A 25619-nucleotide genomic window follows, 5' to 3' on the forward strand; every position below is an offset into this window, starting at 1 on the left:
TTCAGCAGTTTTCTTGGTGGCGAAGGCTAGAAGCACATGTGTGTTTGTTTAGTGGGATCGTAGAAAACCCATGCTAACGAATCTATAAAAATTCAGATTTTCCCATGTCCCCTAATGGGAGATATGATTATGGGCAGGGGTGGGATTCAAATTTTTAACAACAGGTCCTCTAAGTCGCGGCGGCCGGAATTTTGGCCACGCCCATTTTCAATAACCCCGCCCATACTAATAAGCCACGCCCAGTGGCACGATTCATATTTTTGGAAGCAGTTTGTCTCCCTTAATGACAAGAATACGTTGTGACATACGGTATTAAAGTCATTCAAAGACTGCCGCAAGGAACACGGACATGCTGCGATCTTAAAAGAAGCGCCACATGTCCGGAGTCGCAGGGCCGCCGGGTGCGTGTTACCACGCATAGTGGAGACGGGATTTCATAAAATCCCCTTCACTATGCTGGAACATCTGGACGCTGCGTGTTTGACGCTGTGGCCCCACGCAGCGTCAAACACGCAGCGTTTACTTAACGTGGACACATACCCTAACCGTTCCCATCACCAGATCACACATATAGCCGGCAGCTTTTGTTTTGGCCAAAAGATTTTGTAAGCCGCCACCATAACACGGTAGACTCTTTTGGTGAGGCCCTACTCTGCTGTAACCTATTAAATATTTGTTAAAATATGCAATACAATTTAGGTATATTTTTATTTATTTTTCAATTTTTAAAATGACCAATAATATCACATAAAAAGAACAAATACCGCTACACCATGACCAGATGACATATTACCACCACAGTGATCGAATAATATCACATACAAAGAACAAATACCGCTACACCATGACCAGATGACATATTACCACCACAGTGATCGAATAATATCACATATAAAGAACAAATACCGCTACACCATGACCAGATGACATATTACCACCACAGTGATCGAATAATATCACATACAAGGGACAAATACCGCAACACCATGTCCAGACCACATATTACCACCACATAGTGACTGAATACTACAATTCTGATCAGTAATAAAAAAAAAGCACCACACTATCACCATAAGTGCCATTATACACAGGAGATCTGTACTTAGTATGCAGTGTCTGTGTAGAGGTAATACAGTGATCACTAGTGAGATTATACACAGGAGCTCTGTATATAGTATACAGTGTATAGTGTCAGTGTATAGGTAACACTGACTTACCAGTGACGTCTCTAGGTGAAGTCCTTCATCGTTCATCCAGCACAGACCGCCATCATGTCTTCCAGCCAGGACTCGTCTCTGCAGGAAATAACAGAGTTATCTCGCGCTCCGCTTGTAGAACACATTACTTAATTTTTCCGAACTTCTACATTACACCGCATAAAGAAAAAGAGGCGACATAGTGTCACTCTACACAGTAACAGGACCGCCCCCTCATTTAAAACAGTGTCCTCAAAAAATAAATACATCACTGCAGTAATAATATCCCTTAATTAGTCCCTATGGTAATAATATTCCCCATCCTGGCCCCCGTGTGTCTCATTCCTGGCGTCAGCCATATGTTCTCCCATCCTGCCCTCATGAGTATCCTTTCTGCACCATATGATCTCCCCATCCTGCCCCATCTGTCTCCATCGTATCCATCCTGCCCCATGATCCTGCCCCATCTGTCTCCAATCCTGCCTCCAGTGTCTCCAATCATGCCCGTATCACCATTCTGCCCCGTCTCCAATCAGGCCCCCATTTCTGCAATCATGCCCCCTGTGTCTCAATTCTGCCCCATCTGTTTCCATTCCTGCCCCAGTGTCTCCAGTCATGCCCCAGTGTCTCCAGTCATGCCGCCATGTCTGTCATCCTGCCCCGTGTCTTCAATCATGCCGTTTCACCTTTCTGCCCCCGTGTCCACCTTTCTGCCCCCGTGTCCAGCTTTCTGCCCCCGTGTCCAGCTTTCTGCCCCCGTGTCCAGCTTTCTGCCCCCGTGTCCAGCGCTCTGCCCCCTCCTGTGTCCAGCGTTCTGCCCCCTCCTGTGTCCAGCGTTCTGCCCCCCCTGTGTCCAGCGTTCTGCCCCCTCCTGTGTCCAGCGTTCTGCCCCCTCCTAAAAGTAAAAAAAAAAAAACACTACATACTCACCGTCTGTTGTCCGTCACGTCCCCTGGAGCTTGCCGTACTGACTGTCTCAGCGCCGTCCGGCCGTAAAGCAGAGCCCAGCGGTGAACCTGCAGTAACAGCGGTTCATCGCTGGGCACCGCTGTTACGGCCGGTCGGCGCTGAGACACAGTCAGTGCGGCAAGCGCCGAGGGACATGAAGGACGACAGAAGGTGCGTATATAGTGTTTTTTTTTTTTTTAACATGGGGACTTCGGCATCGCTGAAGACAGTTTCAGCGATGCCGAAGTCGCTTGGTCGCTGGAGAGAGCTGTCTGTGTGACAGCTCCCCAGCGACCACACAGCAACTTACCAGAGGCGGTCCGGGGGCGTGGTAACCATTTTTCAATTACCGGAACGCTGGCAGATAGAAATTTTAGTAAACGGCTGCCCCGTACCGGGTCGTACCGGCTGAATCCCACCCCTGATTATGGGTTATTGTGGGTATGGTGTACTCAGTCATTTGTGGTCAATTTGGGCCGCTACAGTAGTATTTTAAGAAGTGTGCACAGTTACTGTCGCGTTCCTATCGACTGAAGACACTAATCACGTTGTGTGAATAAATGTTAAGCGTCTTTTACATATACATACAAGTGCATCTCACAAAATTAGAATATCATCAAAAAGTTAATATATTTCAGTTCTTCAATGCAAAAAGTGAAACTCATATATAGAGTCATTACACACAGAGTGATCTAATTCACTTGTTTATTTCTGTTAATGATCATGGCTTACAGATAATGAAAACCCAAAAGTCATTATCTCAGGAAATTAGAATACTTTATAACACCAGCTTGAAAAAAAAAAATTTTAATTCCGAAAAGTTGGCCTACTGAAATGTATGTTCAGTAAATGCACTCAATACTTGGTCGGGCTCCTCTTGCATCAATTACTGCATCAGTGCGGCGTGGCATGGAGGCGATCAGCCTGTGGCACTGCTGGGGGGTTATGGAAGCCCAGGTTGCTTTGATAGAAGCCTTCAACTCGTCTGCATAGTTGGGTCTGGTGTTGCTCATCTTCCTTTTGACAATACCCCATAGATTCTCTATGGGGTTAAGGTCAGGCGAGTTTGCTGCCAATCAAGCACAGTGATACTGTTGTTTGTAAACCAGGTATTGGTACTTTTGGCAGTGTGGACTGGTGCCAAGTAATGCTGGAGAATGATGTAACACCCCAGGTTCCTGGTTGTTACAGTGGCATTGCTTTCCTTATGGGGAGAGTGATGTCCTGCTTGGAAGCGAGGAAAGATCCCTTTTATCAGGTATTCACATACATGCAACACAGTTCTAACTCCAGGCCAGAAGGGGGAGCTCTGAACCCGGTTTCAGGGGAGCTTCCCTGTATATAAATATACATTCTGGTCTGGGGATGAGTTAGACAGTCTGTCAGAGGAACAGAACGGAGTAAAAGCTGTTGTGAATTTGCTTTTTGCTCCCTCTAGTGGTTACTAGTTTTTTGACTCTGGTTTTTCTGTCATTCCTTTTATCCGCACCTGGGTCGTTAGTTAGGGGTGTTGCTATATAAGCTCCCTGGACCTTCAGTTCAATGCCTGGCAACGTAGTTATCAGAGCTAGTCTGCTGTGCTCTTGTCTACTGATCCTGGTTCCAGTTATATCAGCTAAGTCTGCCTTTTGCTTTTTGCTATTTGTTTTGGTTTTGTATTTTTGTCCAGCTTGTTCCTAATCTATATCCTGACCTTTGCTGGAAGCTCTAGGGGGCTGGTGTTCTCCCCCCGGACCGTTAGACGGTTCGGGGGTTCTTGAATTTCCAGTGTGGATTTTGATAGGGTTTTTGTTGACCATATAAGTTACCTTTCTTTATTCTGCTATCAGTAAGCGGGCCTCTCTGTGCTAAACCTGGTTCATTTCTGTGTTTGTCATTTCCTCTTACCTCACCGTCATTATTTGTGGGGGGCTTCTATCCAGCTTTGGGGTCCCCTTCTCTGGAGGCAAGAAAGGTCTTTGTTTTCCTCTACTAGGGGTAGCTAGATTCTCCGGCTGGAGCGTGTCATCTAGAATCAACGTAGGAATGATCCCCGGCTACTTCTAGTGTTGGCGTTAGGAGTAGATATATGGTCAACCCAGTTACCACTGCCCTATGAGCTGGATTTTTGTATTCTGCAGACTTCCACGTTCCTCTGAGACCCTCGCCATTGGGGTCATAACAGTTTGCCAGGCCTGTATTAAATGTTTAATGCATTGCAGAAGAGGGATTATAAGAAAGAAGATTCTGAGTTTTTTTTTTCTTCTTCCCCTTTACCTCAGAGTGGCTATGCTTGCTGCAGACATGAATGTCCAGACCTTGATTACAAGTGTGGACCAGCTGGCTACTCGTGTGCAGGGCATACAAGACTATGTTATCAGAAATCCTAGGTCAGAACCTAAAATACCGATTCCTGAACTGTTTTCCGGAGACAGGTTTAAGTTTAGGAATTTCGTGAATAATTGTAAATTGTTTTTATCCCTGAGACCCTGTTCATCTGGAGATTCTGCTCAGCAAGTAAAAATTGTTATTTCGTTCTTACGGGGCGACCCTCAGGATTGGGCTTTTTCGCTGGCGCCAGGAGATCCGGCATTGGCTGATCTTGATGCGTTTTTTTCTGGCGCTCGGTTTACTTTATGAGGAACCCAATCTTGAGATTCAGGCAGAAAAGGCCTTGCTGGCTATGTCTCAGGGGCAGGACGAGGCTGAAGTGTATTGCCAAAAATTTCGGAAATGGTCCGTGCTGACACATTGGAACGAGTGTGCACTGGCCGCTAATTTTAGAAATGGCCTTTCTGAAGCCATTAAGAATGTTATGGTGGGTTTTCCCATTCCCACAGGTCTGAATGATACTATGGCACTGGCTATTCAAATTGACCGGCGGTTGCGGGAGCGCAAAACCGCAAATTCCCTCATGGTGTTGTCTGAACAGACACCTAATTCGGTGCAATGTGATAGAAAAACCGCAAATTCCCTCATGGTGTTGTCTGAACAGACACCTGATTTAATGCAATGTGATAGAATCCTGACTAGAAATGAGCGGAAAATTCATAGACGCCGGAATGGCTTGTGCTACTACTGTGGTGATTCTACACATGTTATCTCAGCATGCTCTAAACGTATAGCTAAGGTTGTTTTAGGGCTGCCATGGTTACAGACCCATAATCCAGTCCTGGACTGGAAGGCTATGTCAGTCTCAAGTTGGGGCTGTCGTGGTATTCATGGGGATTCCCTGCCTGTGTCTATTGCTTCTTCTACGCCTTCGGAAGTTCCGGAGTATTTGTCTGATTATCAGGATGTCTTCAGTGAGTCTGAGTCCAGTGCACTGCCTCCTCATAGGGACTGTGACTGTGCTATAGATTTGATCCCAGGCAGTAAATTTCCTAAGGGAAGACTGTTTAATCTGTCGGTACCTGAACATACCGCTATGCGTTCATATATCAAGGAGTCTCTGGAGAAAGGACATATTCGTCCGTCTTCTTCCCCTCTTGGTGCGGGATTCTTTTTTGTGGCAAAAAAGGACGGATCTTTGAGACCTTGTATTGATTATCGGCTTTTAAATAAGATCACTGTCAAATTTCAGTATCCTTTACCACTGTTGTCTGACTTGTTTGCCCGGATTAAGGGTGCCAAGTGGTTCACCAAGATAGACCTTCGTGGTGCGTACAACCTTGTGCGCATTAAGCAAGGTGATGAATGGAAAACCGCATTCAATACGCCCGAAGGTCATTTTGAGTACTTGGTGATGCCTTTTGGGCTCTCCAATGCGCCTTCAGTTTTTCAGTCCTTTATGCATGACATTTTCCGGAAGTATCTGGATAAATTTTTGATTGTTTATCTGGATGATATTTTGGTTTTTTCTGATAATTGGGATTCGCATGTGGAGCAGGTCAGGTTGGTCTTTAAAATTTTACGTGAAAATTCTTTGTTTGTCAAGGGCTCAAAGTGTCTCTTTGGTGTACAGAAGGTTCCCTTTTTGGGGTTCATTTTTTCCCCTTCTGCTGTGGAGATGGACCCAGTCAAGGTCCGAGCTATTCTTGATTGGACTCAGCCCTCGTCAGTTAAGAGTCTTCAGAAGTTCTTGGGCTTCGCTAACTTCTACCGTCGTTTTATCGCTAATTTTTCTAGCGTTGTGAAACCTTTGACGGATATGACCAAGAAGGGCTCCGATGTAGCTAACTGGGCTCCTGCTGCCGTGGAGGCTTTCCAGGAGTTGAAACGCCGGTTTACTTCGGCGCCTGTTTTGTGCCAGCCTGACGTCTCACTTCCCTTTCAGGTTGAGGTGGATGCTTCGGAGATTGGGGCAGGGGCCGTTTTGTCGCAGAGAGGTCCTGGTTGCTCTGTTATGAAACCTTGTGCCTTTTTCTCTAGGAAGTTTTCGCCTGCCGAGCGAAATTATGATGTGGGCAATCGGGAGTTGTTGGCCATGAAATGGGCATTTGAGGAGTGGCGTCATTGGCTCGAGGGTGCTAAGCATCGTGTGGTGGTCTTGACTGATCACAAAAATCTGATGTATCTCGAGTCTGCTAAACGCCTTAATCCGAGACAGGCCCGCTGGTCATTGTTTTTCTCCCGCTTTGATTTTGTTGTCTCGTATTTACCAGGTTCAAAGAATGTGAAGGCCGATGCTCTTTCTAGGAGCTTTGTGCCTGATGCTCCTGGAGTCGCTGATCCTGTTGGTATTCTTAAAGATGGAGTTATCTTGTCAGCTATTTCTCCGGATCTGCGACGTGTGTTGCAGAGATTTCAGGCTGATAGGCCTGAGTCTTGTCCACCTGACAGACTGTTTGTCCCGGATAAGTGGACCAGCAGAGTCATTTCCGAGGTTCATTCCTCGGTGTTGGCAGGTCACCCGGGAATTTTTGGCACCAGAGATCTGGTGGCCAGGTCCTTTTGGTGGCCTTCCTTGTCAAGGGATGTGCGGTCATTTGTGCAGTCCTGTGGGACTTGTGCTCGAGCTAAGCCTTGCTGTTCTCGTGCCAGCGGTTTGCTCTTGCCCTTGCCTGTCCCGAAGAGACCTTGGACACATATCTCCATGGATTTCATTTCTGATCTTCCGCTATCTCAGGGCATGTCCGTTATCTGGGTGATATGTGATCGCTTCTCCAAGATGGTCCATTTGGTTCCTTTGCCTAAGCTGCCTTCCTCTTCCGATCTGGTTCCTGTGTTTTTCCAGAACGTGGTTCGTTTGCACGGCATCCCTGAGAATATTGTGTCAGACAGAGGATCCCAGTTCGTTTCCAGGTTCTGGCGATCCTTTTGTAGTAGGATGGGCATTGATTTGTCGTTTTCGTCTGCTTTCCATCCTCAGACTAATGGACAGACGGAGCGAACCAATCAGACTTTGGAGGCTTATTTGAGGTGTTTTGTCTCTGCTGATCAGGACGATTGGGTGACATTCTTGCCGTTGGCTGAGTTTGCCCTTAATAATCAGGCTAGTTCCGCCACCTTGGTTTCGCCTTTTTTCTGCAACTCTGGTTTCCATCCTCGCTTTTCTTCGGGTCATGTGGAGCCTTCTGACTGTCCTGGGGTGGATTCTGTGGTGGATAGGTTGCAGCAGATCTGGAATCATGTGGTGGACAACTTGAAGTTGTCACAGGAGAAGGCTCAGCGCTTTGCCAACCGCCGCCGCGGTGTGGGTCCCCGACTACGCGTTGGGGATTTGGTATGGCTTTCTTCCCGCTTTGTTCCTATGAAGGTCTCCTCTCCCAAATTTAAACCTCGTTTTATTGGGCCTTACAAGATATTGGAAATCCTTAATCCTGTATCTTTTCGTCTGGATCTTCCTGTGTCGTTTGCTATTCACAATGTATTTCATAGGTCCTTGTTGCGGCGGTACATTGTGCCTGTAGTTCCTTCTGCTGAGCCTCCTGCTCCGGTGTTGGTTGAGGGCGAGTTGGAGTACGTGGTGGAGAAGATCTTGGATTCTCGCCTCTCCAGGCGGAGGCTTCAGTACCTGGTCAAGTGGAAGGGCTATGGTCAGGAGGATAATTCCTGGGTGGTCGCCTCTGATGTTCATGCGGCCGATTTAGTTCGTGCCTTTCATGCCGCTCATCCTGATCGCCCTGGTGGTCGTGGTGAGGGTTCGGTGACCCCTCACTAAGGGGGGGGTACTGTTGTGAATTTGCTTTTTGCTCCCTCTAGTGGTTACTAGTTTTTTGACTCTGGTTTTTCTGTCATTCCTTTTATCCGCACCTGGGTCGTTAGTTAGGGGTGTTGCTATATAAGCTCCCTGGACCTTCAGTTCAATGCCTGGCAACGTAGTTATCAGAGCTAGTCTGCTGTGCTCTTGTCTACTGATCCTGGTTCCAGTTATATCAGCTAAGTCTGCCTTTTGCTTTTTGCTATTTGTTTTGGTTTTGTATTTTTGTCCAGCTTGTTCCTAATCTATATCCTGACCTTTGCTGGAAGCTCTAGGGGGCTGGTGTTCTCCCCCCGGACCGTTAGACGGTTCGGGGGTTCTTGAATTTCCAGTGTGGATTTTGATAGGGTTTTTGTTGACCATATAAGTTACCTTTCTTTATTCTGCTATCAGTAAGCGGGCCTCTCTGTGCTAAACCTGGTTCATTTCTGTGTTTGTCATTTCCTCTTACCTCACCGTCATTATTTGTGGGGGGCTTCTATCCAGCTTTGGGGTCCCCTTCTCTGGAGGCAAGAAAGGTCTTTGTTTTCCTCTACTAGGGGTAGCTAGATTCTCCGGCTGGAGCGTGTCATCTAGAATCAACATAGGAATGATCCCCGGCTACTTCTAGTGTTGGCGTTAGGAGTAGATATATGGTCAACCCAGTTACCACTGCCCTATGAGCTGGATTTTTGTATTCTGCAGACTTCCACGTTCCTCTGAGACCCTCGCCATTGGGGTCATAACAAAAAGCAGACAGTGAGGGTCTGAGAGAGAAGGAGGGGGCCATGCAGACACGAGAGGTGCTGCAGCTCCCAGAAGGAACGAGAACAGAACAGTTTGTAGAGACAGTGAAGGAGGGAAAGGAGCAAAGGAGAGTTGAGAGCTGGAGAGTGAAGCTGCGACTGGGCTTCCTCCATGCTGAGCGCAGATACTGGTAGCTGGAAGACCGAGGTTCTGGGGGTAACTCTATGCCTCACGGCAGAAACTGGCGAGACAGCAGAGTTACCTGTCCACCATTACCTGTCCACCATTGACAACTGAGGACACAGTAGCAAATAGAGCCCAGGTCATGATAGATATCATGTAAAAAGGCTCAAGCTACCTGTCATATGGGTAGTGTCCTGTTATGGACCTGGTGGTTAGGTGCACCCGGAATGACCTGATAGTTAATCTCAGAAACGGAACAAGCTCTGGGGAAATGGGAACTCTGCTGACCGCAAACCCTACTCCTATCACACACACTAGAACTAGCCGTGGAGCGTGCCTAACTCTGCCTAGACACCTCTTCACAGCCTAAGAGCTAGCTACCCCTAAAGAAAGGAAATATAGCCTCACCTTGCCTCGGAGAAATTCCCCAAAGGAAAAGGCAGCCCCCCACAAGTATTGACTGTGAGTTAAGAGGAAATTACAAACACAGGAATGAAATAGGTTTTAGCAAAGGAGGCCCGACTAACTAAACAGATTGAGGATAGAAAAGGGATCTTTGCGGTCAACACAAAAACTACAAAATACCACGCAGAGTGTGCAAAAAGACCCCCGCACCGACTCACGGTGCGGTGGTGCCACTCTGCACCCCCAGAGCTTCCAGCTAGCAAGGCAATATCATGGTAGCAAGCTGGACTGAAACTTAGCAAGAAAAACAATGAACAACAAATAAACTAGCAGGAACTTAGCTTCTGCTGGAGTAGTCAGGTAATCAGAAAGAGCCAGAGAGATCTGAACCAGTACTAAGACATCGACAACTGGCATGGAATAACGATCTGAGTGGAGTTAAATAGAGCAGCCAGTCTAGCAATAACGAGGGCAGCTGAGAAGGAACCTCAAGCACTAGTAGCTCCACTCACAGCCACCAGAGGGAGTTCACAGACAGAACTCGCCGAAGTACCATTCATGACCACAGGAGGGAGTTCGAGAACGGAATTCACAACAGTGTCCTACCTAAAGGGGGACAGAGAGAAAATGTGAGGACCTTGTGCGAGGCCTAAGGCGGCAAGGGACCACACCACAGCGCTAGAAGGAAGGCTTCCAACTCCACCTGGTAAAGTGGATTCCAGATTCGCTACCAAGCCGGCCGGAACTTACCTGTACCTGTGATCCGGTACCCTGGACTGTGGCTGCCTGAATTCATCAGTAATCCAGGTAAAGAGACTGCAACCCTGTGTCCTCCTTTTATTCTCGGCACCACACCATCCTTGCCAAATACACCGGGAGCCCTGGGGACTGAGCTTCACCTGTGGGAAGCCATACCATCCCTGCTGCCATAACATCACCCCGGGGGACCCCGTTAAGCAGCGTCGGACACCCCTGACTGAGTACCACAGGTGGCGTCACGAACAAACTTTATTCAAACCCCTTTAAAGACCTTCCCTTTTACATGGGTGCCCAGGGCCACGGACTGGGTCGCCGCCACTGCTGTGACACATCCTCTTAAGTACCGGACCCGCTCCCGAGTACCCCAAGGCCCTGGCGGGCGTTTCAATGACATTTCCATCTCCAAAAAGCTTGTTGGCAGAGGGAAGCATGAAGTGCTCTAAAATGTCCTGGTCAACATGTTAGGTTAGAATGTGGGTTGAACTAGATGGACTTAAAATCTTCCTTCAACCTTAAAAACTATGTATGTTATGATCAAGCAGCAAAAGTAAAGAATCAATGGCATCCACTCACCGGCCTTTACCTCCAGACACCACAGAGCCCGATCCTTCCTCCTACCCCACTCACTGCACCACAGACTGCAGGTCACATCACCGCCTCCACCCCTCCACCCTTCTTATACCGCTGCTCCTCAATGGCCGACATCTGATTGGCTGAGCTAAAACTCATCTACAGGTCATTGCTAAACTTACCGTAGATTTTGATTTTACAGGGTGAATTCTAAAAATGTCCTGGTGTTAGGGCTAGCGGAATGCACCAAATAATTATAAGGAGGGTATAAGGTGCGTTCGCAGCCCGGGGTCCACCGTGCAGAGATGGAACCTGCTGCTGAGTAATGACGGACTATATGGCGGCATAATGTGGATACACACATGGGTTAGCTTCACCCGGTATGAAGGAACCGAACCCTGTTGCGTCACAGGGTCACGGTACCGCACAAAGAGCGCAAGCAAGGAGTCACAGAACTCTGTCCCAAGACTCAGGGAAAGAGTTCCTCTAGACCTCTTGCGCTCGACACCGCTACTGGGGTGTCGGAGATTAATAGAACTAATAATTTACTGCACAAAAGTGCATGCAGTGCCGCTCTGGCGGCTGCCACTAACCACCCAGACTTGGGCCAGGAAAGCGCTCTATTAGCGCACGGCGCCGCACTGGCGGTCACTGCTATCAGACGCTGTATGGTGTGCTAGCTGTGCGGGATAGCACTGTCAGGCGCTTGGTAGCTTCCACCATTCGCAAACAGTCAACAACACCAGGGATGGGAATGATTCGGAGCTTTCATCCATCGACAGGCACACATCCAAACACACACGTTAGCAAGTTTATACTAGCGCATGGCCGTGCGGTCATGCGAGCCTTTTATAGATATAGCCTTCCGGTACCTTCCTAGTGGTCCAATCGGAGCCACTACAGGACCTGAGCATGTGACCTCCGACCTCCTATGAGAGATCATCCCATGGGCATGCTCAGTAGACGAAAAGCAGGACTTAGTCCCTGGAACGTCTGCTCGCCGCTGATCAGTGCTGGTTACAAAGGCTGAGCCTGGAAGGACAGCAGTGACCAGACGCATAGTATCAGCTTGAGCCAGACGCTGGGACCGACATCTCTGCTGAGCAGGCTCCGCTGCGGATGAAGAAAAATGGGAGACCGCAGAGGACATGGTTTGAGATTCCCCCTGTGCAGCGCTGGGGACTCAACACCTAACACCTGGTAGTATGATCCTTCAGATCACTGCGATTTATGGCCGTAACAAACTTGTAACCTTTGTTACAATTTAAGTAGTTAAAAAATTCATAGCATTTAAAAAAAAAAAAAAAACAATCGGGGTGCCAATGGGTTTCTCTGCTGAAGACTCTTGTGTTAGTGATGATGGTAATTCTGTGAAAGCTCATACGAGACTGTGATTTTTACAATATACAGCGATATCGTGGCATTGCGGTATAAAGCACAAGGGATCAGATGATCACAGGTTCAAGTCCCTTAGGAGGACTAACAATAGAATTTTTTTTTTAAATTATTTTCTGTTTTTTTTTTTCAAAGTTCAAATGCCCCCCCCCTTTCACCCTATAAATATTAAGTAATAAGATAGAAATAAACATATTTGGAATCGCTTCATTTTTAAAGGTCCGATCTATAAAAATATAAAATAAATAAATCCGATTGGTAAATGGCGTAACAAGAAAAAAACAACACAAAATAATGTAATGAGAATTATCTAAACATTACATATTTACCACCAAATCATATCAATAAAAGGCGTCTCAGAGCACAAAAAACATAACGCAGCTCCATAGGACAACAATTAAAAACATTACGGCTCTTGGAAAATGGAAACACAAGAGAAACTTATTTTTTAAATTTAGAATTTTTTTTTCCCCCACTTAAATAAAACAAAAACCATGCATGTTGGGTGTCACAGTAAGGCTATGTTCCCACAATCGGTGGTTTTTGCTGCAGCGAAAATACGCAAAATGAAAAACACGATAAAAGCTCATAGTGGAAGTGAAGCCTAATGGTGCTGAACTGGAGAATTATATTGCCAGGTTATGTTAACCGCAAAATGAACGCTGTCAATAAAAAAACAAAAAAAAAAAACAAAACAAGAATCAATTGTAGAATTGCTCATTTTTTGCTATTTTGCCACACCCGGAATTTTTTGCTACTTTTTCCGCTATATCATAAGATAAAATAGATGGTGTCATTCAAAAGTACAACTCCTCCCACAATAATAAGAAGAAAAAAAAAAAAAAACACAAGCCCTCACAAGGTTATTTCATCATTAAAATAAACAAAAGTTATGGCTCTAGGAATGAGGGGAAAGAAATTGAAAGTGAAAAAACACCCGATAAGGAAAGGGTTAATCACAAAATGGTCTTTTCATTCAAGAGACATTGATATAATTAAAAAAAAAGCAATGCAAAGGCAGATGTGGCTAATTTACAACATTTCATCATTTATGTGAATATATGTTTCCAGTAGATTGATGTTCTTCATTGCTAGAACTCCCAGTAGTTGTGGAGCAGCTGGATGGCAGTAGAACACTAGCGGTGTGCGAGCTGGAGAGATCTTCACCCTCCCTGCTGGTCCTGGACTTCTTGTATGGTGTGACCACTCGATGTCTCTGTGTTCATCCACATGTAGATGTTGTGTAGAACTGTGCATAGATTATGGTCAAGTTATCATGGCTGGAGGGCAGACTTCCGGTGCCATCACTTGTGTGGTGCTGTTGGAGCGCCCCCGTATAGGGCAGTGGGGTACTCGGAGCCGGGCCCTTCGGTTCTCGGCGGGGATGTCACGGTGGCTGACCCGGTCCGTGGCCCTAGGGGCGTCCGTTGATAAATGGGGGAAAGGTCTTTAAAGGGATAATGTTCGTGACGCCACCTGTGGTATTCGGTCAGGGTGACCGACGCTGCTTAGGGGTCCGCTGGGGTGATGTTATGGCAGCTAGATGGTATACCCTCCCACAGGTGAAGTATATCCCCAGGGCTTCCCAGAGTGTAGATGGTGGATGGTGAGAGGCGCAGTGAAGAACGAGGACACAAGGTTGCAGTCTCTTTACCTTTACTGGAGGCTTCAGCATCCACAGTCCAGGGTACAGACCACAGGGCAGGCAGAGTCCGGCCGGTCTGAAGGCAAATCCAGAGTCCCCTTATCCAGGTGGAAATCAGTAGCCTTCCTCTAGCGCCTGGGTGTTGTAGTACCTCCCTGCTGAGCTTCTCGGTAAGGTCCTCACAACTATTGTAGATGTAATGTCTCTTTCTCTCTGTCCCCCTGATGGATAGGATAGGACAAACCCGTATGACTGATGGCCTGAGGATTTTTACAGGGACTCTATCACGCCCCAGCCCCCACAAGTTGCCACCGTGCCTCCTGGGTATATGGTCGGGCAGCTAACATGGAATTAACGGTCCTTCCAGTCTCTGAAATAAAGCGTAGAGATCCTTACTCCCTCGGTGTTCTGGCTACCGGATTCTGCGCCTCAGAAGGAGGCAGCCTTTTGCAGGGCAGAACTCCTCCTGGTTTCCTCTCCTTGTGCTATGACTTCGTTTCTCACTCTCTGCAATGCAAATCCCTTCAATGTCTCTTCCTTAGGATGCTGCCTAAGGCGCAGCTCCGTGGCCTTCTGTCTAGGCCTCTAACAGGATCCCACCCCTGTCAGGGACCCACTACCTGAGTGGAGCCCAAATAGCAGCTCACTAGGTCCAGCCCAGCCGGCCTCCGCCAGACTGGTGCTGACTGGGTGAAACCCAGCTCGCTTCTTCCTCGCTTCCTGTCCAGACTCCCAGTTTTACCTAATTGTGAGGAGTGCCCTAATAAATAGGAGCATAGCTCCCCTGGTGGACTGGAGTGTGAAGTGTGTTGTGTGATACCTGGTAAAGAGATCTCCTTTATTGCCTTCAGATGTAACATCACTCCCCCTGGTGGAAGAATAACATTACTGCAACGACCAGGACTCTGGGGCGCTGCACTGTGACAGACTAAAAGAATAGCCTTTTTTGGGATGAAAGGGCAGGTGATGTCTACATCAAGGAAAAGTCTGGTTCTCATGGAGATATACTGTACCACCATCACGCTGATATGAGGCAGTCTGTTCAATATGCTTATTTCGTATATTTATTTAATCAGGACTCTTTACCAGATGCCTCATTAAAAAAAAAAGGTAGTGGTTTATTGGATTGTCCACCAAAAAAAACAAAACATTGCAGCAAAGCATAAAATAGGTGAAATAGTTACAAAGAGATTGTACATATCAGAGTTTGTTCCCCATCTTTCCTGAGATGGAAAATGGTGTCTGTCTCTGTCATAGAGTATGGTAGAAGTCATCATTGTTAACTCACATACCAGCTGTTCTTTCGGTCTGTGTGGAGTCGGAAGTCCGTAGAGCGAGAAGGAGAAGCCCCAAGTGACAGCCCCCTCCTATAAGCCATGATTATATATCCCATAGAGCACGTGTTCTCTCTATATGGTGTTAACTTTTACTCTGAGCTAAATATATCAAGTGTAATGTCAGCCAAACCTTCCACGAGGCTCAGTACAGAATTGAGTGTAATAATTAACAGTCCATAAAAGGAGGATTGCGAGGGGTGTAGGCCAGGACCTGCTTTGGTGGTGGTCACCTGGAGGCAGATGGCAGTAGACATGTTGTTCAGCTCTATGTGGGGCTGTGAAGGAACTCACCAGGAGAAAGTAAACGATCCCTTACAGGAGAGCAGTGTGGCTGCTTTGCTGAGTGAGGGAGTGTAAGCTGGCAAGTTGTTATTGGCCCGATCTGATCATGTTGTGAATCACAAAGCCTCCTAGTGTCGTATGTGAGCCACCATAAGTGCACAGTCTGCTCTGTGGACTCTACGGAGGCTGATTGTAGTCAGTTTGGTATCAGGCCAGTGTTGGGTTTGTGCTGAAGCCTCGGGAAAGTCTGTAGTTTGGGATTTAGGAGGATTCCTGTCTTAGTGGGCCAATGAGGTCTAGTTGACCTGCATGCCTGAGATGTAGTTTAGACATATTGTACCGAACTAAACTAGGTGTAGAAGTAGTATAGGAAAGGGGTGGGCAATCAAGAGGAAAGTGGACATTCAAAGCTTTGGCATAGAAGATGCCTGAGTGACTACAAAATCTGAAGTGTGGTAAAGTGTTTATGGCAATTCCTTTAAGTTTAGAGATGTTTTCATAAGGGGGGGGGGGGTCTATGGACCTCAGAACATGCAAGGCTGCAGGGGAAAGTGTAAGGGTAAGTGTCCACGTTCAAGATTGCGTCAGGATTTTGTGCAGGTAAAATCCTGACCAAATCTGCACCTGAGGTCACATGCGTTGTTTCAGCAATGCAAGGACATGCTGCGTTCTTAAAGAGACGCGCCGCATGTGCATTTTCGCAGGTATGCCGCATGCGTCTTTTACTGCATAGTGGAGACGGGATTTCATGTAATCCCCTCCACCATGCTGTAACATCTGGATGCTGCGGCTCAACGCAGCGTTTCCTGAACGTGGAAACATACCCTAAGGGAACTGAGGATTCCCAGTGGAACCCATTGCTCCATCGAGGAGTAATCCACTCTGATACCATGTCCAGTGGCATCCCAATATGGCACTAGACGGGACCAATTATATATACATGGCCTTAGCACAGAGTTATACACTACTGGACATCCCTTAAGAGACATTTAATTTTTGTTGTGTTATTAGTGAACTACATGGTCATGTGACCAAAGATTATGTAGATCCTGCCTAGCCACAGAGGTTGACATCCAAGTTCTGACCATAAACAGTGGCTTCTCTCAATGAAGTCTGTACCTATGCAATCATGAGTATATAACTGGACATCACACCTCATAGTAGGTCGGGGACATGTTGGGTGTGATATGTAGGGAAAAGGATGGGAACACCAGTCTGAGGGTCATCCTTAGCCTGCAGTATGTACTCTTATCTTGTAACCTATGCAGGAGATGGCTGTTAGCTGCCATTTTTAGCCTGTGGTCTGTAGTTTATAAGCACCTCTCCATTACATACTGTTATTTGTCCTTGTACATTTGACTTTGGATGGTGACACCGCTAAGTTTTAATCTCTAAATAAATTGAAGTCATTTTCTAGGGTGGGGCCTGTAGCTTTACTAGGTTTCCCCTATTTGTCTAGCCCTTATTTTTTGGGGATCCAATTACTCAGGGGGGGGGGGGGGGGTCTGTACTTGTGTCCTGTCACCTTAGTGGCAAGATTTAGGGGGGCACGCTGGGTTTATTTTTAATGGAAAGGATGGTCAGAACCGATGAGCCAAGAAGTCTGAACCATTAAAGGTGACCTGAACTTATGATCTATATTGTGTATTCAGCAGTCTATGAAGTCCTGTGCCCTCGACTGCCTTGTGAACCCAGCAACACCCTGTGATTGTCATCCTAGTGCTCACACCACAGAGGAGACCTTCTTTGGTTAACCATTAGATGCCGCAGTTACCTGTAGCATCCAAGGCCTGAACCTTAGAGCCGACTTCCACCGATTGTGACTGGGAAGCAGCTGGTGTACAACTCCCCATCACCCATAATATGAAGGGAGCTCTGCCTTTGAACTGAGCAAAGTCTTGTCCCAGCCCTGACGCTAATTCCCAGGGGGAATGTTATGACTGTGGCCCCTGGTTTTAGCCAAGTTCACCTCTTGTATTACAGTAACGCAACAGTGGATCGAAGCTTTTATTTATTGATTTACCAATTGACAGAAATTGTGACCAAAGCAAAGCCTCTTACTGAGCAGGTTCATACCCAACAATGGCTGACAAATTTTCTTGCTCTACAGAAACAGTTGCCCATTTGATGATATCTAATGCTTAGCAGAAGGTAATGGAATCTCAGTTGGTGGGTCTGCTTTATCTGATAATTTCATATCACGGCAGTGCAGCACAGGCTCTTCACCCAGGCCAAGCTGGTAGGACCAGATGTACATTTTCTTCTGAGGTTGCAGAGTCACAGCGATGGTCTCCTCAATTTCAGTGGCTTCTTTCCATGTTTCTTTCTCAGTGTTGACACTGGATCCACCATATTCAGCAGTCAGAGAGAACTGACACTGGGCGATTAAAGATGCCAGACCACCAGTTTCTGCCGAGCATGTAGGCCACACCTTCCAGTTATCCTCTATACTAGACATCTTCTCCTTTTCATACCCGATCTTCTTGGTGACGCTCTTCTTCCACTCAATAGGAGTCTCTGAATCATTGCTGATGGTCTCGATGCATGACCATTCACCATAAGCCGACCCCTTGGAAACACTTAAACCCCCTGGAAGGAAGGGGATGACGTTGGGATGGAAGGAGAAGGTCTCAGAGTTGTCATTAGTGTTGAAGTTAGTGCTCCTTACGTATTGGATCCCCCACTTGTCATGAGGCTTCACAAAGTAATTGTAATCAGCAATACCAAAGTAGTAGAGTCCATTCCTACAGTTGGGGTGCAGGGGATATTCTGTGCCGTCTGTATCATCACACAAGTTCCTGGTTTTACGGAAGACTCCTCGGCCCTGATAGATGATATAGAAGTAATCAAAAGATGACAGGTAGTGGTCTCCTCCTTGGCAGTTGGGGTGTAGGGGGTAGATGATGGCATCTGCACCTGTGGTCAGGTTTGTCACACGACGATATTGATCTCCCTTGATAATATAGAACAGGTCGTCTTTATAAGCCAAGTAGTGATCTCCTCCTCTGCAAGATGGATGCAAGCTGAAGACCTCAAGATCATCTCCACAGTGGAAGTTGGTGGATCTCATGTAACAACCAAGATCTGAGCGAATAATGTAATAATATTTGTTCACACCACAGATATCCACCCCCTTGGCCAGGTTCTTGGGGACAATTTTTCCACTCATGATTGTGATCCTTAAAGAAAAAATAAAATTATAAGTTAGTTTTTCTGCATGAAAACAAAACTAAACCCATTTTAATAAGCCTTTAATATGTCAATAGGAATACACGCCTGTAGTGCACATGGTACTCCCCCCCCCCCCCCCCCCAATGGAAATGTGTTGACATCTCAGTTCTTGGAGCTTCTGCTTGAAAACAGTAGAATTCTTTTGGGCTCATGATTACATGGTGCTAGTGTGACACCTCAGGGCCCTGGTTGTCAGTGACATCACTCTCCCTGTGAGGAAAGCAATGAAAGATCTTCTTTATCAGGCAACCACAATGCACACAACATGTTCACACACCAGGCCACAAGGGGGAGCTTTTGACTAAAATTATATATATATATATATATATATATATATATATATATATATATATATATATTTGGTTTGGAGGGAAAGTTAGTCAGATTCAGACAGATAGTGCCAGGAAGCAGACTGGCAGTCTGAGGCAGGAAGAACATGTGAGGAGCTGTGCAGCCATGAGAAAGTGCTGCAGCTCCTGGACAGAGAATACCGAAAGCAGAACAGATTGTAGCGAGCGTGAAGGAGAGCGAAGTACAGGGGTGATATCACCGGTAGCTGGAACACCGAGGTTGTAAGGGACTCTAAGACAGCAGAGACCGGCAGGACAGCTGAACTGCATGTTACCTGTCTGCCTCAATATCCAGGAGGCACAGTGACGTATAGAGCCTGGGCATGATAGAGTCCCTGTAAAAAGGCTCGAGTCACCTGCCATACAGGTTTATGTCCTATCCTATATGGGGGACAGAAGAATCGTGAGGACCTTATCAGAAGCCATAGGCAGTAAGGGACTACAACACCACCGCGCTAGAGGAAGGCTTTTAACTCCACCTGGTAAGGGGGACTCTGGATTCGCTTCCAAGCCGGCCTCTACCTATCCTGTGATTTGGTGCCCTGGACTGTGGCTGCCTGAAATCTTCAGTAAACCAAGTAAAGAGACTGCAAACCTGCATCCTCGTTCTTTACTGCACCATGCACCACCTTCCATCTACACACCGGGAGCCCTGGGGATATACTTCACCTGTGGGAAGCTATACCATCTAGCTGCCATAACATCACCCCAGAGGACCCCTTAAAGCAGCTTCGGTCCCCACTGACCGAATACCACAGGTGTTGTCAAACAAACTTCATTCAATTTCCCTTTTACATGGGTGCCCAGGGCCACGGACTGGGTTGCCACTGTGACATCCCCCTGTAAACCCCCATCCCGGTACCCCATGGCCCTGGCGGGTGACTCACTAGATCAAACACAATAGTGCAATGTTCAGGGGGTTAGTGGAATAAGTGATCAAATCTTTAAGTGTTATTCACAGCTTCATAGATGGGCATCGTTAGACCGCTCTTGCGGTATTAACACTTGTTCACAACATGTCTAGTAGGTCGACTACCGCTACTAGTTGCTAGGCTGCCATTCTTCATGGTACAGGTCCTGTTTATACAGGATAATGCACTGCCGAGGACAATATCTTTTTTGCTGCAGAGAAGATCAATTTCACCTGACAAGCAGGATGAGGCTATGTGCACACTTTGCGGATTCCACTGCGGATTTGGGAGCAGGTGAAAATCCGCGGAAAAGTAGTGACATGCTGCGGAATGTATTCCGCTGCGTTTCCGCGCATTTTTTCCCGCAGCATGTGCACAGCGTTTTTTGTTTCCCATAGGTTTACATTGTACTGTAAACTCATGGCAAACTGCTGTGGATCCGCAAAGTGTGCACATAGCCTCAGAGGCCAAGGAGTGACTTTTCTCCTTGTGAAACACATATCAAGGTGCAATGCTCCTCTGGGAAACTACAAATTGTCCCTTCAGAGATGGAGTACTAGAACGCTTGTGCCATCTATAGGAAGTAGCAATCCTTAAAAAAAAAAAAGTCAATATCGACCCTTACCACATGACTTAAGATAAAAGCCCAAATCTCAATTTGCAGACACTGTTTTGGGGTCCTCAGTGCAAAGTGGGAGGTGTGAAGAGAATTTGCATATTTCCCCAAAGGAGCATTGCAGCTTAAATGTCTCCTCACCTTGGCATGTCAGGCTTGACATGCCACTCTCCACAAGGAGAAACGTTCCACCTTGGATCCTGGTCAGACGCCTTTCACCCAGCTAAACCAGATCTCACTTTGCACTGATGAAGGGCAGTACCCCGAAACACCGTGTCTGCAAATTGATATTTTGCCTTTTATCAAAAGTCATCTGACAAGACTTGTTAAAGGGTAGATATTGACTGCTAGGATTAGCGCCACCTATAGGAAGTGGTTGAGTTACAGTCCTCTTCCTCTCTGAGGACACAATTTGCACCTGACAAGTGAGCATTCTGTTTGTCAGCAGCAGCCTGCATGATGATCATGACAATAATTCCAAGGAACACTTATTCCCCAAAGTTGTTCAGAACAAATTTCTTCATAACTGAACTCTGCAACATTTTATTTGTAGGCCACGTTCACATATTCCATTGTTTTCTGCAGGTAAATCCTGGTCTTGCCAGTAAAGAAGCGGATATGTCATTTGTGTTTTATTTGCATTCATTGCCCTGTATGGTTAAAAAAAAAAAAAAAAAAAGTGCATGAGAGTTCTGATATCTCAGCTTCTGCCGATACTGAGTTTTCAATTAACATTAATAGCAAATGCAACATGTGAACATGGTTTTATTCTCCTGACTGATTTCACGAACTGCTGTGTGTCACCTCTTTCAGCGTATTTCCAGTGTTTTCTTCCACCCATATGAAACAATGGGTAAGTGCAAAAATGGAGGCATCAGTTTTTGCTGCAGAAATATTTAGGAAGTTAAATCAGGATGTTTTGGTGCCACCAAACACTCAACACGCACAAGAGACAACAAGAACCCACAGCTTCTTTAGAGCAGATTTTGCCTGTAGCAAAATACAATGTGTGAACGTAGTCATACACCGGAATTCAGACAAACTGACGATTCAGCTCCTTACTCTTAGGCTACTTTCACACTAGTGTCGTACGACGCACGTCACAATGCGACGTACCGACGAAAAACTGAGTAAAACACAATGGGGCAGCGGATGCAGTTTTACAACACATCCGCTGCCCCATTGTGATGTCTGGGGAGGAGGGGGCGGAGTTCCAGCCGCGCATGCGCGGTCGGAAGTGGCGGACACGAAGCACAAAAAAAAAGTTACATGTAACGTTTGTGCCGACGGTACAGTCGCACGACGGTTGTGGCAATCCGTCGCAATGCGTCGCTAACGCAAGTCTATGGAGAAAAAAAAACAAACGCATCCTGCAAGCAATTTTGCAGGATGCGGTTTTTCTCCCCAAACCGACGCATTGCAATGTGCGTCGTATGACGCTAGTGTGCAAGCACCCTAAGATAGCTGAACTCAGATTGCGGCTGTTAACCTCTTAACTGCTGCTATCAATTTCTGCTAAGGGCAATTGCAGAATTCAAACTGGTTGTCAGGTTGGCATCTATGAAGCTATACAGTCATTTACTGGAATTAAGAAATACATACATTTCTCTATTTTTTTTTTTGTTTTTTTTGGAAGCAATGACAAGCTCAAGTATTTAGGGGATAAAACAAACAGTATTTTAAACCAAAAAAAAAAAAAAAAAAAAAAAAAAGATTTGCAGTAAAATCCACATATACTGACTAACAAGTGCGGCAAAAAACAACTGCACCTAAAAACCACTACTATTCCAAATGAGAGTGAACTACAACCCACAGAACATCACTTGTCCTATATACCACAGTACATCACAGGCAGTCTGTGCACAAGTAATGGTGTCATTGGGTGCGGAAGTGATTACAGCAGCTAAACAGTCAACAGCAGCAATCAGAGCTCACTCCGGCCACTGCAGTTGCACAGATGCCACAACCACAGGTCATTTAGGGGTTAAGGATACCAAAACAAATTGCTAAAGATACAAATCCTGATTAAACAGATCGTGTTCTGATGACATTTTCCCACTATAAAAGAACCATTACAGACAGCAAAAGTTAAGAATCAATGGCATTCACTCTGGCCCTCACCTCCAGGCACCACAGAGCCCGATCCTTCCTCCTACCCCACTCACTGCAGGTCACATCACCGCCTCCACCGCTCCGCCCTCCTTATACCGCTGCTCCTCACTGGCCGACATCTGATTGGCTGAGCTAAAGCTCCTCTACAGGCCATTAGTAAACTCTGCGAGGATTCCATTTATCAGCAGCCTGCTTCAGCTGCAGTTATTCTTAGGAACCCTTGTTCCCAATAGTTATGCAATGTATAAGACCTAAAGGGCCGATACACCAATTGCCAAATTTCTGCACAACTGAGTCATGTAGAAGCTTGTGCAAAATTTCTGTTTTAGGCCATGTTCACACGTTGTATTTTTTTTTTTTCTATAGTCAAAACCTGCTCTTTGCAGTAAACAAGTCGCTTACAAAAAGGTATGTTTTTCTGCGGACTAGGTGTGTCTTTTCTAAAAGTACATGTTTAATAAAGTTAGTTTTAGTTACAAAAAGACTGAATCCAGCAAACAAACGAGCCAATCCGAGACTTCTGAAATCTCACCGTTTGCCAATACTGAGAAACTGCTTTCAATTTGCATAAAAAAAAAAAAAGTCACAAAAATGCAGTGTGTGAACATACTCTGAACCCAGTGTAAGACTAACTGATTCAGCCCCTTAGGTAGCCGAGCTCTGATCTCTGCTGTTAACCCCTTAACTGCCTCTCTATTAAAGGCAATTGCAGCATTCAAATTGGTTGTCAGGTTGGTATTTGTGAAGCTTACAGCCATATACTGTAAAGCAGTCACAGTATCATAAGCTCAATTTTGTGAAGGGAACCAAGGAAAACAAAAACCTCTCCAGTATTTTGACTTCAGTGTTTGGTGTAAAAACCCTTGTCTATGTAAAACCACTATAATGGAGATTATTCCTTTTGCAAATCAAGCCACAAGTGCAGTGGGAGGTTGGCACTGCAGGTACAGCTCTCCGGCATCTCCCCCATTTCTCCACCTGTGTGATGGACGGTCACCTGAGATCTCACACATTCCCTGGGTCATAGGAGGTGTAAGGTCTCGTTGAAGTAGCAAAAGCTGAATTATCAGAGCTGTGTATGCAATGCCCCAAGGAATGACAGCACAAGATCTGGCATGACAGACAACAGTAATATGTGGTTAAAAGGCTGGTGTATAACTATGCTGAGCAGTTTGAGTTTTCCAAATGAAGCGGTACTGCAGTTTATTTTTTATTTTATTTTATTTATTTTATTTTTTTTTTGGGGGGGGGGCAGAAAAAAAACAAAACAGACATGAGTCATAGCATTGTGGGTGGTGAGGAGACTTCAACCAGCAAATAAATAATTAATCCATCCTAGTGAACAAGCAATGGTGTTTAGAAGCTGCAGTAATTGATGACAGCAGCAACTAAACAGTCAATAGCAGCAACCAGAGCTCACTCCGGCCACTGCAGTAACACAGATGCCACAACATGTAACAAACACATCACAGGCCATTTTAGGGGTTAAAGATAGGAAAACAATTTGCTAAAGATACAAGTCAGGGACAGCGATGATAATGTGTGCAAACTGTAAAGCGCTGCTGAATATGTTAGCGCTATGTAAAAATAAAGATTATTATTATATCCTGATTAAACAACAGATCATTTTCTGATGACATTTTCCCACTATAAGAAAAATGCTGCAAGCAGTAAAAGTAAAGAAACAATGGGATCCACTCACCGGCCTTTACCTCCAGACACCACAGAGCCCGATCCTTCCTCCTACCCCACTCACTGCACCACAGACTGCAGGTCACATCACCGCCTCCACCGCTCCACCCTTTTTATAAGGCTGCTCCTCATTGGCTGACATCTGATTGGCTGAGCTAAAGCTCGTGTACAGGTCATTACTAAACTCTGCCTCTGATTGGACCATTGGTGGGTGTGGTCTTGGTGCAGACGGCTCTTCCTATGAGATGTGGAGAGAAATCAGGGGCGGAGCCTCGAGTGCAGACATTTATTATATGCAAACGGCGCCATCTGCAGTAAACGATACTGTCTGCGATGTGTCGACATTAAGCGGGACATTTTCATATTGCACATTTGGTTATTTTTTTTCCTCTTTTTTTTCCAAGAGCTGTACCAATTTTTTTATTTTCTTTGTCCCCATAGCCATATGAGAACTTTGTTTTGTGGGACGAGTCGTAGGTTTGAATGACACTTTTCATTTAACCAAGTTGCACATGCAATGATATTGTGAAAAAAAAAAACTGCAATTGCACATGATTTTTCGGGTTTTGGTTTTACAGGGTGAATTGTAAAAATGTCCTGGTAATATGATCCTTCAGATCAATGCGATTTATGGCCGTACCAAACTTGTAACTTTTGTTCCAATTTAAGTAGTTAAAAAATTCATAGCATTTAAAAAACTATCGGGGGGCGATGGGTTTCCCTGACGGCCAGGGGTCTGCTGAAGACTCTTGTGTCTGTGATGACGGTTACTTCCGTGAAAGCTCATAGCTGACGTTCATAGGAGACTGTGATTTTTACAATATACAGCGATACCTTGGTATTGCGGTATATAGCACAAGGGATCAGATGATGACAGGTTCAGGTCCCCTAGGGGGACTAACAAATAACAATAGAAAAAAAACAAACATTTAAATTATTTTCACTTTTTTAAAAAAGTTCAAATCACCTCCCCCCTTTCCCCCTTTAAAAAATTAAATAATAAAAAAAAACATATTTGGAATCGCTGCATTTTTAAAGTTCCAATATATAAAAATATAAAAGAAATGAATAAGATTGGTAAATAGCGTAATGAGAAAAAAAAATCCAGAATTGTTTTTTCTGCTTCCCTCATCAACACAA

The 25619-nt window shown here is 45.8% G+C and overlaps 1 protein-coding gene across 2 annotated transcripts; it reads right to left on the minus strand.

Annotated features, from left to right (window-relative positions):
- Positions 1-17560: 17560 nt before the first annotated feature.
- Positions 17561-24617, minus strand: LOC143784616 (uncharacterized). Of its 2 annotated transcripts, none has more exons than XM_077273079.1 (2): positions 24490-24617; positions 17561-18746 (listed from the first exon to the last, which is right to left on the minus strand). In XM_077273079.1, exon 2 carries the CDS (start codon positions 18734-18736, stop codon positions 17702-17704), a length of 1035 nt encoding a protein of 344 aa, XP_077129194.1. In that variant the 5' UTR covers positions 18737-18746; positions 24490-24617; the 3' UTR covers positions 17561-17701. The 2 variants fall into 2 exon arrangements, with proteins under 2 accessions (XP_077129194.1, XP_077129195.1); XM_077273080.1 differs by lacking the exon at positions 24490-24617 and adding an exon at positions 22797-22892.
- Between the last annotated feature and the right edge of the window lie 1002 nt (positions 24618-25619).

Source organism: Ranitomeya variabilis, chromosome 7 (genome assembly GCF_051348905.1).
Source record: "Ranitomeya variabilis isolate aRanVar5 chromosome 7, aRanVar5.hap1, whole genome shotgun sequence".
Lineage (NCBI taxonomy): Eukaryota > Metazoa > Chordata > Amphibia > Anura > Dendrobatidae > Ranitomeya > Ranitomeya variabilis.